Genomic DNA, 12,514 nt, shown 5'->3' with positions numbered 1-12,514 from the left:
TACCAGCCACAACTCGGATGGAAAATTCACCTAGCATTGTCAGCAGCAGGTCCTTTTCCAATACTGCGGGAAACAAGACAGCCATCTTGCTTTGCTACAAGTTCACAGATGTTTCATTCAGTCAAATAGTTGAATAGCTACTAATGAACTTGTTCCCTTAGCTGCCTATTGCCTCTTCAAAACTTAGTTCTGTCCTCCACAAGGTGCTTTGGTGATTTTCACAACTGACACATGGGTTCTGGAGGATTTGTCTTTGTTTTGGTTGTTATCGCCTGATTTATTATGATAAAGCACTACCCAGAGAATCAGGCAAGCAAACCACCACACAAGCCAGACTGCAAGTTTCTGCTATGCTCAGACCACGTACATCCAGCTGTAACAACCAGAAGTAGGTCAGGACATTAAAGAGTTACTGGACCCTTACTATCACTCTAGAAATGAAAAGGGACAGTAGAAAAGCATTACCAAACTCATGCCCAAGGGCATCGAACTCCCTGAATCCTCCTGCAGAATTTCTTCACAACATGCCTGTCCCTAGTCTCATCACGCAGAACACAGGTTAGCAAGCTTCTTTGGTTAAACAGTAGAACTAGTAACTACTATGTTTCTGTTCTACTGTTTAACCAATCAACTTCATGTCTGCACCCAGTCATAACTGTGCTAATATTTAGTGTTTTCCCTATCTCCTGTCCTCCCCTTAAGTTAATTCAGGAATTTAGACCGCAATGTATTCCTACTCACACACAATTATTAGCCAGTTTCCATTCATTAGCTGGTTTCAATTCTTTTTTCCTGAGTATAGGGTCAAGCATTCACAAACTGAGAAATCTTGTTATATTTATCCTCTATGAGAAGCCACATCTTTCTTCTGATCAACCCTACAGACCTCCTTCCACAAATACCAAAAACTAATAGAATAACACAGCCAAATAAAACTTCACAGATAAAATATTTCCTTTGCTGTTTTTGCTAGGTAATACCCAACCACCTTCCCAGAGTTAAGTAATATGCCTGGGAGTTTCAAATCCTATAGTTTTGTTTAAACTTGTGAAAATGTTATCTGTGTTCTCAGGTTTAGGGCAAAAACCCACACATAAGTGACCCCTATTTCTAATATATCACACAATGTACTTAAACACTATATTTGATGATCCTCCTGTATATCTATTTGAAACCAACATTTAACATCCATTAAAAAAAGTTTAACTATGTTCAATAGAACATTAAGAAACTAACTGACTGAGAAATAGGTAATTGTATACCAGAAGCATATTATCAGGCACTGCCTCAGTGGATGAGTTTATGTTTCTTTTATAATCCCACTACGGTATGAACAGGCATACCACAAATATCCGAAATTAAAATCTTTGTATTGCATAGGTTAACAGAGGACAAAGGCAAAGGGTAAGTTAATATAAAAATAGGGTAACAGGTACAAGTAAAAATAACAGGCAAGAATTTCATCCTCATTTCTCCAGCATCTGAAACATGAAAAAAAAAAAACCCACAACTTTTGCTACAATACTAACTGGGGCTTGCTGGCTGTGCAGTAGCTCAACAAAACCCCTGGGGGGGTCTTGGCAGACAGCAAGCTAAGACAAGCCATCAGCATACCCTGGCAGCATGGAAGTTGATAAAACTCAGGATGCTGTTGAACATGAACATGCCCATCTGTTAAGGGAAAGGACCATAAAGGCAATACCATAACCAGTTCTGAGATCCCCACTACAGGCCAGACTGATAAATCTGAGCAAGCTAAGGGCAGAGCTACAGCGGTCAGAAGTCAGAGCACAGGCTGTGCAGAGAAGTTGAGGGAGCCAGGCTTGTTCAGCCTAGAACAGACACAGCTTTGGAGAGACCTAATAGAGTCTGCCTGCTTATCAAAGAGGTGGAGCCCACCTCTTCAGTGACGCACAGCAGTTGCGTGAGACAATGAGTGGCAGTGTGTATACCCACATTGAATAAGAGAAGTTTCTTTTACCATGGAATGAAAATCTCCACCATAAGGGATTTTCCCAAAAACTAAGTGAGAGAGCACCGAGCAACCCGGTCTGACACGACAGCTTCCTTCTTTGTGCAGGAGATTGAAGAAACCTCAGGTGATCTAGTCCAGTCTGAACTATCCTATGAAATTAAGAGTCACAAGAGAATGTTGGTAGAATCAGAAATCAGAACCAGACTTGCACATACCAATCCAGCATCCTAATGATGAAACCTTCCTGGAACTAAACAGTGGCTCTACTAGATTTTCATAGCAAGGACATGTACAGAGCTGAGTATTTAACTGTCAGCCATATCAAGGTAGCCTAGAAAAATTAGTTTAAATCTCAGCTCAAACACTGTCACTGCCTGTATAAATGAAAAATTAGTTTAAATCTCAGCTCACTGTCTCTGCCTGTATAAACTGCTTAAGAAGCCTTTTATTCAAAGCTGTCAGTTAGAATCTTTGTGAAGCAAGAGAAACAAACAAGCAGTCAAATCATGAAAAAGCTATGGATTTGCCCTCCCTTCCTCCTATGTTTGCAAGCACAACTTACAGCACAGTGCATATTACGATGAAAGACTCTGCAAGGATTTCCAAGGGAACTAGAAGGGCTTCTTGAAATATGCAAGTCGCAAGAGGAAGATGAAGCAAAACGTGGGTCTGCTGCTAAGTGAGGCAGGGGCCACAGGACACGGAAAAGTATCAGGTACGATTGCCACCTTTGCCTCAATCTTTACCAGCACGACCAGACTTCAGGAAACCCAAGCCCCAGAGATCAGGGGGAAAGGATGGAAGGAAGACATAACCTTCATGGAGGAGGATCAGGTTAGAGAGTGCTTAAGCAAACAGAACAGAGTTCATGATGCCTGAAGGGATACACTAAATGCTCACAGAGCTGGCAAACATTATTGAAGGGAACTTGTAGTCAGTACAAAATTCCTAGAATAATATAGAAGACAACTGAGTAAGGCTCATAGCATTATGCTGTGAAACATTCAGCCAGAAGCAATACTCTAATACATACCAAGAATGAGGCACATATATTAGAGTACTTAAGCATTTGGATTCATGTTAGTTTTGTAACTTTCAGTTGAAATTATTCTGGATACATTTGTAAAGTGACACCCAATCTGCCTTAGCTGACCTATAAAACACTTTCTTCACACCTTTGCTCTGAAAGCACACTCTGGCTAAATACATTAACTACATATACCGCAAGTTAAATACAGCTTCATGTGGTCTTGCCTTCACAACAGTTCTTTATAGCCTAGCTTAAAGTTTAACAAAGGCAAACAAAACAATTACAGAAAAAAAAATCAGTACCAGGAGAACAACGGGAAAAATTCCTAACTCCCATAGGATTCTGTCTAAATAGACAAAGCCACTAACAAACTAGTCTTACTCTTACAGTGAACAGCAATATCACATTTAATCAGGTAAGCACATAAACTGTCATACAAGATACACACTCACCATACTGAAGTTCACTGATTTTAGCGTATCCAAATAACATTTCAAAGCTGTGTTAAGCAAAGACTTCATGGAATCAAGTACCTTCCCCTCCCTACCACTAAATATCACAGGACAGAACATTGGAATCCTTGCTGTCAAATGGGGACAGTACTGAAACTGGCAGTGTCTCCTCTGTTACTCATCTGAACAGAAAGCAAACAATCTTATTGCAAAGATTTAGTGTAGGTGAGCAGTTAGTCCAGTTAGAAAACTGTCACCAGGAAAGTGAGTTTTCTTGTCCAGTCAATGATAAGCATGCCAAAGCTCAGAACAAATCTCAAACTTACGACTACTTCCAAATTCTTCAAACAGGAGCTTCACTTTCTCCCACTCCGTGGAATTCTTCTTGTTGGGAATATCCAAAGGAACAAAAGCACTGTAACAAAGAAAAGAAAGTTCTCACTTACAAGAATTAGTCTAGTATCAAAAGAATCCTACTTCCAAGTTAAACGAAATTCAATTATTCCTGTAGAAAATAAATGTATGGCTTCAGGTTTAAAAAAATTCTGAAGGCAATGTCTCATTTTATTCACATTCCCCTCCAATACTGTATTTAGATCAGCAGAGTACATGTGCAAGTGTGAGAAGAGTCAGATCTGAAGTCAATGATCAAGTGTTTTTCTATTTACCAGACCTAACAGAGGTAAGGACCCTACACTGAAGCATCATTAGGAGATGTATTATTCTTATTTGCTATCCTGGTTTGACTCATGTGCAGAGAAGCAAAAGGCTTTAAGCATCTTTTGAAACTAATTCTCTTATAAATCCACATTTTTGGAAGCGAGAATAAGATAATTAACAACTCCTACACCAAGCATTAACTCATTAAATGAGTTAACACATCCGCTGCATTCCATTCCTGTTGGCACAGTGAACAAAACTGCAGAGAAGTTCATTAAATATTTTTGACCTTCCAATAACCAAACACTAGCAAAGAGCACTCACAGGAGTATCAGGTGGAACAGTCCCCAAGCTGAAAGCTTACTGCTATCAGTCTCCCCATCTAAAGTCCAATGATAAGAGTAAGTCTTCAACATCTCCTGAGACAAAACAGCTTGTTTTCTAACTTGAGGCCATTTCCTCTTGTCCTATCACAAGAGACCAACACTCACCTCTCTGCAACCTCCTTTCAGGTAGTTGTAGAGAGTGATAAGGTCTCCCCTGAGTCTCCTGTTCTGCAGGCTAAACAACCGAGTCCCCTCAGCCACTCCTCACTTGTGCTTCACAACCTTCCCCAGCTCCATTGCCCTTCTCTGGACAAGTTCCAGCACCTACCTTGTAGTGAGGGGCCCAAAACTCAACACAGGATTCAAGGTGTGGCCCCACCAGTGCTGAAGACAGGGAGACAAGCACTGCCCTAGTCCTGCTGGCTGCACTGTTACTGATGCAGGTCAGGACACCATTGGCCCTCCTGGCCACCTGGCCCACTGCTGGCTCATATTCAGCTGGCTGTCTATCAACACTCCCATGTCCTTTTCCATTGGGCAGCTTTCCAGCCTCTTGCTCACAAGCCTGTAGCACTGCATGAGGCCACTGTGACCCAAGTGCAGGACCTAGCACTTGGCCTTGTTGAACCTCACACAGCTGGTCTCAGCCCATTGGTCCAGCCTGACCAGATCCCTCTGTAGAGCCTTCCTACACTCAGGCAGATCAACACTCCCACCCAACCTGGTGTCATCTGCAAACTCACTGAGGCTGCCCTCACTCTCCTTGTCCAGATCATTGATAAAATTAAACAGAACTGTCCCCAATACCAACCCCTGGGGAACACCACCTGGATTTAACTCCATTCACTACAACTCTTTGGTCCAGCCATCCAGCCACTATTTGACCAAGCAGAGAGTGTACCCACCCATAAGCAGCCAGTTTCTCCAGGACAATGCTGTGGGAAACAGTGTTAAAGGCTTTACTGAAGTGTAGGCAGACTACATCCACAGCTGTTCCCTCGTCCATTAAGTGTGTCACCTTGTCATAGAAGATCAAGTTAGTCAAGCAGCATTAAGTGTGTCACCTTGTCATAGATCAAGTTAGTCAAGCATAATCTGCCTTTCATAAACCCATGCTGACTGGGCTTGATCACCTGGTTGTCCTGAAGATGCCACATGATGGCACTCAAGATAATCTGCTCCATAACCTTCCCTGCCAGCAAGATCAGACTGACATGTAGTTCCCTAGATACTCCTGCTGCCTCTTCTTGTAGATAGCCATCACACTGGCTAACCTCCATCCCACTGGGACCTCCCTGGTTAGCCATGACTGCTGATAGATGATGCAAAACGGCTTGGTGAACACTTCTGCCAGCTTCCTCAGCACCCTTGAATAAGGCACAACCGGTCCCATAGACTGGTGGGTGTCTAAGGGTGTAGCAGATAGCTAACCATTTCACCTTGGATTATGGGGGCTTCATTCTGCTCCCCATAGCTATCTACCATCACAGGGGGCTGGGTATTTGGAGAACAACTGGTCTTGCTATTAATGCCTTCTTTGCCTCAGTCTAAGTACCTCAGCCTTTTCCTCAGCCTTTATCACTATCTTTTCCCCTGTATCCAGTAAAGGATGAAGATTCTACTTAGTACTCCTTCTGTTATTTATTTACAGAAACATTTTTATTGCCTTTTACAGCAGAGCCCAGATTAAGTTTTAGATGGGCTTTGGCTAGGATGAACAAGATGGACTTAGCGTGTCCAGCCATCTACAGACCTACATCCCAAAGGATCTTTAAAACACAGATCATCCACTGCACCAGCACAGCATACAGTTTAGTCCTTTTCTTCCTGCACCCTAGGCAAGAAGCAGCTTGACAAAAATCCTGGCTATTTTGCCATGTTGACTCAATGGTCAGTACAGCCATCAACAGAATGAGAAGTTTCCATGCTAAATAACTCCATTCACCTGTGATCACTCTGATGCAATACAAGTCAGTCCACTGAAAGCAAGTGAATAGAGTATAAGTGCCAGTGCAGGGTTTTACAGGTATAGCTGAGACTGAGCTAATGCAAGCAAACACAGCAGCTTAGCTTTGATGTGATATCTTACACCTAGAGTTCTGGACACAAGTGAAATTAACTGCAGTATTTTTAGGAATGGAAGAATGCTGCTATGATGTTTGAAACACATCCTGGGAATATCAGGATTAAGATCTAGATCAGTATCTAGGCTGCAGAACAAGGAAAGTAAATGCAAGACAAGCAGTTTATTACCTTTGACAGGGCTAATAACACAGGCATAGATGGGTCAGGTTTGATCCTTAAATCAGAATGCCATTAGCTGTCATCTTTAGGAAAAGAATTCCTAACATACTAGTCATTTACTTAAAGTGAGTTCTGCTGTAATATAATTTGCATAATTAATTTACAGGCTAATTAGACATATTCAAAACTTTTAAAAAGCTAATGGTTCTAGAAAATTCCAGGTGACCAGCTTAATTCCAAACACTGACAGTCAGGGAAATATTCCTTTTAAAACCAAACACTCATTAGCCTCAAAAGTAAGATATTTTAGTCAAACCAGACCACTGAATAAAGGGTGCTTTAATGTAGGTTGCAATAACTCAAGTCCCTTGACTCCAGCACATGACACTTCAAGTAAATAAACTCTATTCAAGGAAAGTAGATAATTTCTAAGAAGGGAAATGACAAGTACATGTTAGTTCAAAGTATCCCAGTACAAATTTGTCCTATACTTTCAATGATACTCTACATCAAGTTATTTATGTCCAAAGTACAAATACCATGAAAAGTGGCTGAGAGAATTTGGGGTGTTTAACTTGCAGAAAAGAAGTCTGAGGGGAGACCTTACTGATCTCTACAACTACCTCAAAGAAGGCTGGAGCAAGGTGGGTGTTGGTCTCTTCTCACAAGTGATAGGACAAGAGGAAATGGCCTCAAGGAGCACCAGGGGAGGTTGGGATTCGATATGAGGAAAAATTTCTTCATGGGAGGGGTTGTCAAGCATTGGAACAGGCTGCCCAAGGAAGTGATCCTTTTTTGAAGGAACCAAGCTATTTATTGACTTGTTTTAATTATACAGATTACTTGATAATCAAAATAAAGGTTGTCTTGATATGACACACTAGTCATTAGTTAACGGGTACAAATTGAAAGCCGGGAGGTTTAGATTAGATACCAGGAAGAAGTTCTTCACTGAGAGGGTGGTGAGGCACTGGAACAGGTTGCCCAGAGAAGTTGTGGATGCCCCATCCCTGGATGTCTTCAAGGCCAGGCTGGATGTGGCTCTGAGCAACTTGGTCTAGTGGAAGGTGGCCCTGCCCATGGCAGGGGGGTTAGAACTAGATGGTCTATAAGGTCCCTTCCACCCTTAACCATTCTATGATTCTATGATTCATGTAAGCACAAGATAAACTATTTGCTAGGAACTTACCAGGAAGTATTCTAACCCCTCTTGCTCTTGTAACCTATGTGCCAGGTATAAGCAGTACTGCAAGTCTGGTCTTCACTACCACGTTCAGCTGAGCTACTCCTTTAGAAGCTTCAGCTCCAACACGTTTTCCCTATGACACTGGGACTTCTGAGGCAGCTCTTGACCCTTGCTGTGCAGACAGTTGACTAAGACAAAAAACTTCTCCCTAATGAGCATGTACACTGAGACACTTGCTATTTTATTTATGCACACACACACAGAAGCAAAGTTCATTTTTCTTAAGCACAGTCACCTTGTTTGCTTTCTAAACCACATTCTTCAGTTTTTAGTTTCCCCTTAAAGCGGACAGACAAGAATTATGTTCTGCAGCAGCATCTTAAATAGCAAGGGTGCATTTCTGTTCTGAGGGCATTAACATGATGCTACTACTCAATCATTACTATCTTAAAATAAAGCATGCAACCTCCTACATATAATAGCAGAAAAATTATTCCAATTAGAACCTACAAATACTGAAATTCTTGCCAGTATCTAAGGGAGTCCTAGCTCCCTGCAGGAGATAATCCTGCTGTTTACATCAATGAGTTTCAAGTCTGTACCCATGGAGAAGCACTGTACAGTATCTTAGTCCCAGCCCAAGACTGGGCTTGCGAGTCACTTGGTTTGCAAGTCAATGCCACTGTCATATGGCACAGTATCAGAGGGGATAGTGGAAGCTGCAGTTAATTTACGTGTTGTGAAGACTATTTAAAGAACATGCTTAAGAGCACAGAGGACAATTAGAAGTCAAGAACCAAGTACCATCTTGCTGCAAGAGAGGAAACAAAGCTTACAGCTACTGAGGCTTCAGCTGACACCTACTAGTGATACAGCAAAATTTTCTAGCTGGGTATATTATACAGTACATTGATGTATGTCTACGATATGAGCCAACAAACAGAAGCTTTAGTAATATTTCTAGACCATGATTAAACTAACTCAAACTCCTCTAGTCTCTCACAATAGCAAATGTTACTCTTGACTGAGTGAAGATAAAACTTCTTAGAAATGTATCAAAACTAAAACCATATCCCAGTAAGCTGGTATACAATTAGAAGCATTAATTTAACTCTAGTTTCTACTTCACACTCCAGTACTTTGATGTGGATCATTTCAGCATACATTTTGTAAATTTTACCAACCTCATTGCTGCAGTCGAAATGCTAAAAAGCTTATTACACAGCATACATTAGAAATATTCAGTATTGGTGCATATCATGCTTAACGTTGATCTTAAATTGAATTTGTAATACTGCTTGGAGTTTCAGAATAACAGCACTTGCTGCAAACAAGTTACCCACTTCGGTAGTGTCTGCCTTCCAAACAAACACCAGCAAAATCCTTATACAAGGCACAACTATGTCAAGTACAACCCCACACCACACATCCTTCACAGAACACTTCTATTTAGGAAATTACATAACACCTACTCATAATCCTAAAAGCTGTTTCAGGATGTCCATGAAAGAATTTGTAGAGGCAGAAAACAGCAAGAACGCCAATATTTTACTGTTGTACACTGAGATATCAATACAGTTGTGTCATAGTCATCACATCCTGGATGGTCATTCACACTGCACAAACAGAACTTGGAACCTTGAAAGTACCTGCATTATTATGATGACCATTTTAGCTTCTAGTTGAAATCTTACTTTTCAGGTACCTAATCCTCAGAATATTTAAGATCTATTAGAAATTAAGCTAGATGTTAATTATAAAGATTGAGTGCAACATAATCTAAATTTTTAATCTTGTACAGAACAGTTCTATTTAGTATAATCTCACTTGGTCTTCAATGCAAATACTTACCCAATTAAGAGAAGAATTGCACAAATTGTGATGAATCCCAGAGTATATCTGAGTGCAGTTTTAACCTGCTGTATATTAAAGAGAAAATTAATATATTAACATAAAATAAATCCAAAGGGATTTGTCCAACAAATTACAGCAAAGCATACTTAGCATAACAGGTGTTCTACAAAAGGATCTCCACAGACAACATGAGTAGTTTTAGATATAAGTCAGAAGTATACAGTCTTGAGGAGTCTTACAGCTTAAGAACTATGAAAAATTACATTGAATTATGCTTCCATCCTAAACTATGCACTGGAGCAGCTGTGGCCAGAAGCCAGGGCACATTCATTCAGTGCAAATACACTCAAGAAAAGTCTTACTACCAATGTTTTATATTATGACTATGATTAGAAGTCTCTTATTTTAAGATACCACTCAACACAGGGGAAGCAATTACGATTAATGATTAAAAGATGCTTTAAGTATTTTCATTTGAGAAGTTAGCATCTTACTGGCATGCATTTATTGTACTCTCTGGAAATCAAACATTCAGTGCATCACAAAAACAACCAAATCTAGGTTCAGGTAAATTGCTACTTCACGAAAAAAGCAAACATTACAAGACTGAAGGTGCTCAAATTTAGGGTCTGTCTCAGAATCTGTATAATCTTCTTGTCTTCTACTTTAAAAACCTGTTCATACATGTTTTCTATGTTAAGGAAAACCTCATGGAAGAGGTTTTCACTTCCTGTATATGAAATCAGGCTCAAAAGAATTTGTAGGAAGCCTAAAGAATTTTTAGTAATACGGATGTTAATTATCACCTCATTAAAGCTTCATTTCCTGTGAGATCCCAGTGTACAGACTATGTCAGACTAAGTGTTACTAAGAGCTGCCTTGGTATTTTAAAGAACTGTAGTAATTGACTTAGAAATGCTACGAACATTGTAGCATTCAAGTTCAACAATCATTCTCGCTTTCTTTTTTACCTGTACTTGTCTTTTAACTGCTTAGTGCATTTATCAGAGAGCACTTACTGAGCATGTGTTGCCATCATCTTCTTCCTTCTCCTCGTAATAGAAGTAGACAAAGGGAATCCACAGAAAGACGCAGAACAGTATGATGGAGTACAAAGCTAGGAGAAAGAATTAAGTGAAGAGACAAAGTTACATTGGCACTTCATTTACTGCCTAGTAATTCAAAGCAAAGATTCAAACATTAGTTCCCTCTCATTCTAGCTCTTACTGATTTCAAGCACTGAAAAGTTAATAAAATTTACTAGCCAGCATATGGACTACTACTGTTTTGTGAACTCCAAAGGACTTCTAGAACTAACCCTTTCAGACTACGGATTTTAGATCCCCTTTCAATTCAGCAATAATAAAAAGACCAAAAGTAATCATCTGCATGTAGGTGATATACAGGACTCACACACTGGGGAAGAAGTGTGCTACAGGACAGTGAATAAAAGCCACCTAAAACATGTTTATATATAAGGTATATACAAAAACGTAACAAGTTTAAAGCCGCTTTGATCACTACACTTCATTTCAGTAGCTGCTCTGTTATTAATGTGTATATTGTAGCAGACGAGGTGGCCGAGTGGTGAAGGCGATGGACTGCTAATCCATTGTGCTCTGCACGCGTGGGTTTGAATCCCATCCTCGTCGGTCAGCCCAAAAGGGCAGTTTCTGTGTGTGAGCAGATCAGTGTGTGCTCCCAAGTAAACCTTTGTTTGGTGATGCGAAGGTTGGAGGCTGTCTTGGGCACAGTGACCATGAAATGATAGAAGTTTTAACCTCAATCATCATATTCGAGAAGTGGTGGTGGTCTGAAGTTCCCACTGACTGGAAAAGGGGAAACATAACCCCCCATATTAAAAAGGAAAAAAAAAAGAAAAAAAAGGACCTTGGAAACTATAGGCGAGAATGAGGAGGTGATTGGTGACAGCCAGCATGGCTTCACCAAGGGCAGATCATGCCTGACGAACATGGTGGCCTTCTACAATGGGGTCATGACCTTGGTGGATAGAGGACAGGCAACTGATGTCATCTACCTGGACTTGTGCAAAGCCTTCGACACTGTCCCGCATGACATCCTTGTCTCGAAACTGGAGAGACATGGATTTGATGGATGGACCGCTCGGTGGATAAGGAAATGGCTTGATGGCTGCACTCAGAGAGAGGTGGTCAACTTAGCGGAGACCAGTGACAAGTAGTGTTCCTCAGGGGTTGGTACTGTTCAACATCTTTGTCAGTGACAATGGATAGCGGGATCAAGTGCACCCTCAGCAAGTTTGCAAATAACACCAAGAAGTGTGGTGCAGTCAACACACTGGACCAAAGCGATGCCATCTAGAAGGACCTTGACAAGCTGGAGAGGTGGGCCACTGCCAACCTCATGGAGTTCATCAAGGCCAAGTGCAAGGTCCTGCACCTGGGTTGGGGCAATCCCAAGCACAAGTACAGGCTGGGTGGAGAGCGGATCGAGAGCAGCCCTGAGGAGAAGGACTTGGGGGTACTGGTGGATGAAAAGCTGGACATGAGCCAGCAGTGTGCGCTGGCAGCCCAGAAAGCCAACCGTATCCTGGGCTGTATCCAGAGAAGTGTGGCCAGCAGGTCGAGGGAGGGGATTCTGCCCCTCTACTCTGCTCTTGTGAGACCCCACCTGGAGTGCTGCGTCCACCTCTGGGGCCCTCAACATCAGAAGGATATAGACTGGTTGTAGCGAGTCCAGATGAGGCTAAAGATGCTCAGAGGGCTGGAGCACCTCTCTTATGAGGAAAGGCTGAGGGGGCACGGCTTG

General features: G+C 41.4%; 1 protein-coding gene and 1 non-coding gene across 2 annotated transcripts in view; one reads left to right on the top strand and one right to left on the bottom strand.

Moving 5' to 3' along the window:
- Nucleotides 1-12,514, bottom strand: part of LOC104508481 (probable lysosomal cobalamin transporter) — a gene marked incomplete at its 3' end in the record, with an annotated part of 46,158 nt that overhangs the window by 18,238 nt on the left and 15,406 nt on the right. Inside the window, exons 3-5 of the mRNA XM_010150125.1 lie at nucleotides 10,747-10,844; nucleotides 9,725-9,792; nucleotides 3,784-3,872 (exon numbers count right to left, since the gene is read on the bottom strand). Of these exons, the coding sequence (XP_010148427.1) occupies nucleotides 3,784-3,872; nucleotides 9,725-9,792; nucleotides 10,747-10,844 (255 nt within the window). The remainder of the gene's footprint in view (nucleotides 1-3,783; nucleotides 3,873-9,724; nucleotides 9,793-10,746; nucleotides 10,845-12,514) is intronic.
- TRNAS-GCU lies at nucleotides 11,298-11,379 on the top strand. Its single transcript has one exon. It is a non-coding gene; the product is annotated as a tRNA-Ser (tRNA).

Source organism: Eurypyga helias, unplaced genomic scaffold (genome assembly GCF_000690775.1).
Source record: "Eurypyga helias isolate BGI_N326 unplaced genomic scaffold, ASM69077v1 scaffold7414, whole genome shotgun sequence".
NCBI classification, from domain to species: Eukaryota; Metazoa; Chordata; class Aves; order Eurypygiformes; family Eurypygidae; genus Eurypyga; species Eurypyga helias.
Note: the sequence above shows the minus strand (reverse complement) of the source record. Positions and strands in the feature narration are given on the sequence as shown.